At 37.2% G+C, this 1,003-nt stretch overlaps 1 protein-coding gene across 1 annotated transcript in view; it reads left to right on the top strand.

Moving 5' to 3' along the window:
* Positions 1-570: 570 nt before the first annotated feature.
* Positions 571-1,003, top strand: part of LOC9298328 (peroxiredoxin-2F, mitochondrial) — a gene marked incomplete at its 5' end in the record, with an annotated part of 1,190 nt that continues 757 nt past the window's right edge. The window contains one exon of the mRNA XM_021019575.1: positions 571-759. Within this exon, the coding sequence (XP_020875234.1) occupies positions 571-759 (189 nt within the window). The remainder of the gene's footprint in view (positions 760-1,003) is intronic.

Raw genomic sequence — 1,003 nt, forward strand, 5'->3', positions numbered from 1 at the left:
AAGCTTTTTTTTTTTTAGTTTTGATAGTAAATTTACATAATGATCAAAAGTTTTACATAATGATCAAATGTTTGGCCGGCCGAGTTGGGTCTGCAATCATCGGTAAAATGTGTGCAGAGCGTCCCCTACTCCCTCATTAAAGAAGATGTCAAAAAGGAAGAAGCTAATGAAATCATTGCCAAGATCCAAGCTGCCGGTGGAGTTGCTCTTTATGGAGCCAATGGAGTGATCATGAGCAACTAACTTTGTTTTATTTCTAATTGTGTATGTTTGATTTGACTTTGTCTTGTGACTACAGTAGCTACGTACGTAGTAGATGTTATGTAATAATAGTAGAACAAATCAATCACCCTAAACCCTATCTCTTGACTCATCTCTTTCTCTTTATTGTATCTATTGTTTTTATTTCTTGTAATGTTTTGGTTACATGAAATGAAAGTTGATGTTTTTATTAGTCGAGTCAGAGGAATATTCCACTTGTCAGGAACTTTTCCTGTCGCCATTGTCAACAAAAAAGGTTGGCCTAAGCTCAAATCACCCTAAATCAAATTGTCATCTAAGTTCTGATGTTGTGCCGGAATATCTGTTTTCTGTGTGCAGGGGGCTTACACGGGAGTTTGTTCGCAGCAGCATGTGCCTAGCTACAAGAGCCACATTGATAAGTTTAAGGCTAAAGGCATTGATTCTGTCGTATGTGTCTCTGTTAATGATCCCTATGCTATCAATGGTTGGGCTGAGAAGCTTGGTGCCAAAGATGCAGTAAGTTCATCCATGTTTAGTGTCTGCTGGTTTGGTTATTTGCTTCAGAAAACTTGATTTTGAAACATGATATTATATTATCCGGTTCCTGGTTTTGTTGTCTAAGAGTTTTTGAGTGGTGAAGATGGATCATTTAGGAATCTTGTAACTCCTTTTGGTATGTAGCTCTTGTTGACGTCCTGATAGTAATCTACCTCTTATAGTTAGGACTATTACGTCTATTATTTCACATCATCTATGTCTT

This window comes from Arabidopsis lyrata (assembly GCF_000004255.2).
Source record: "Arabidopsis lyrata subsp. lyrata unplaced genomic scaffold ARALYscaffold_831, whole genome shotgun sequence".
NCBI classification, from domain to species: domain Eukaryota; kingdom Viridiplantae; phylum Streptophyta; class Magnoliopsida; order Brassicales; family Brassicaceae; genus Arabidopsis; species Arabidopsis lyrata.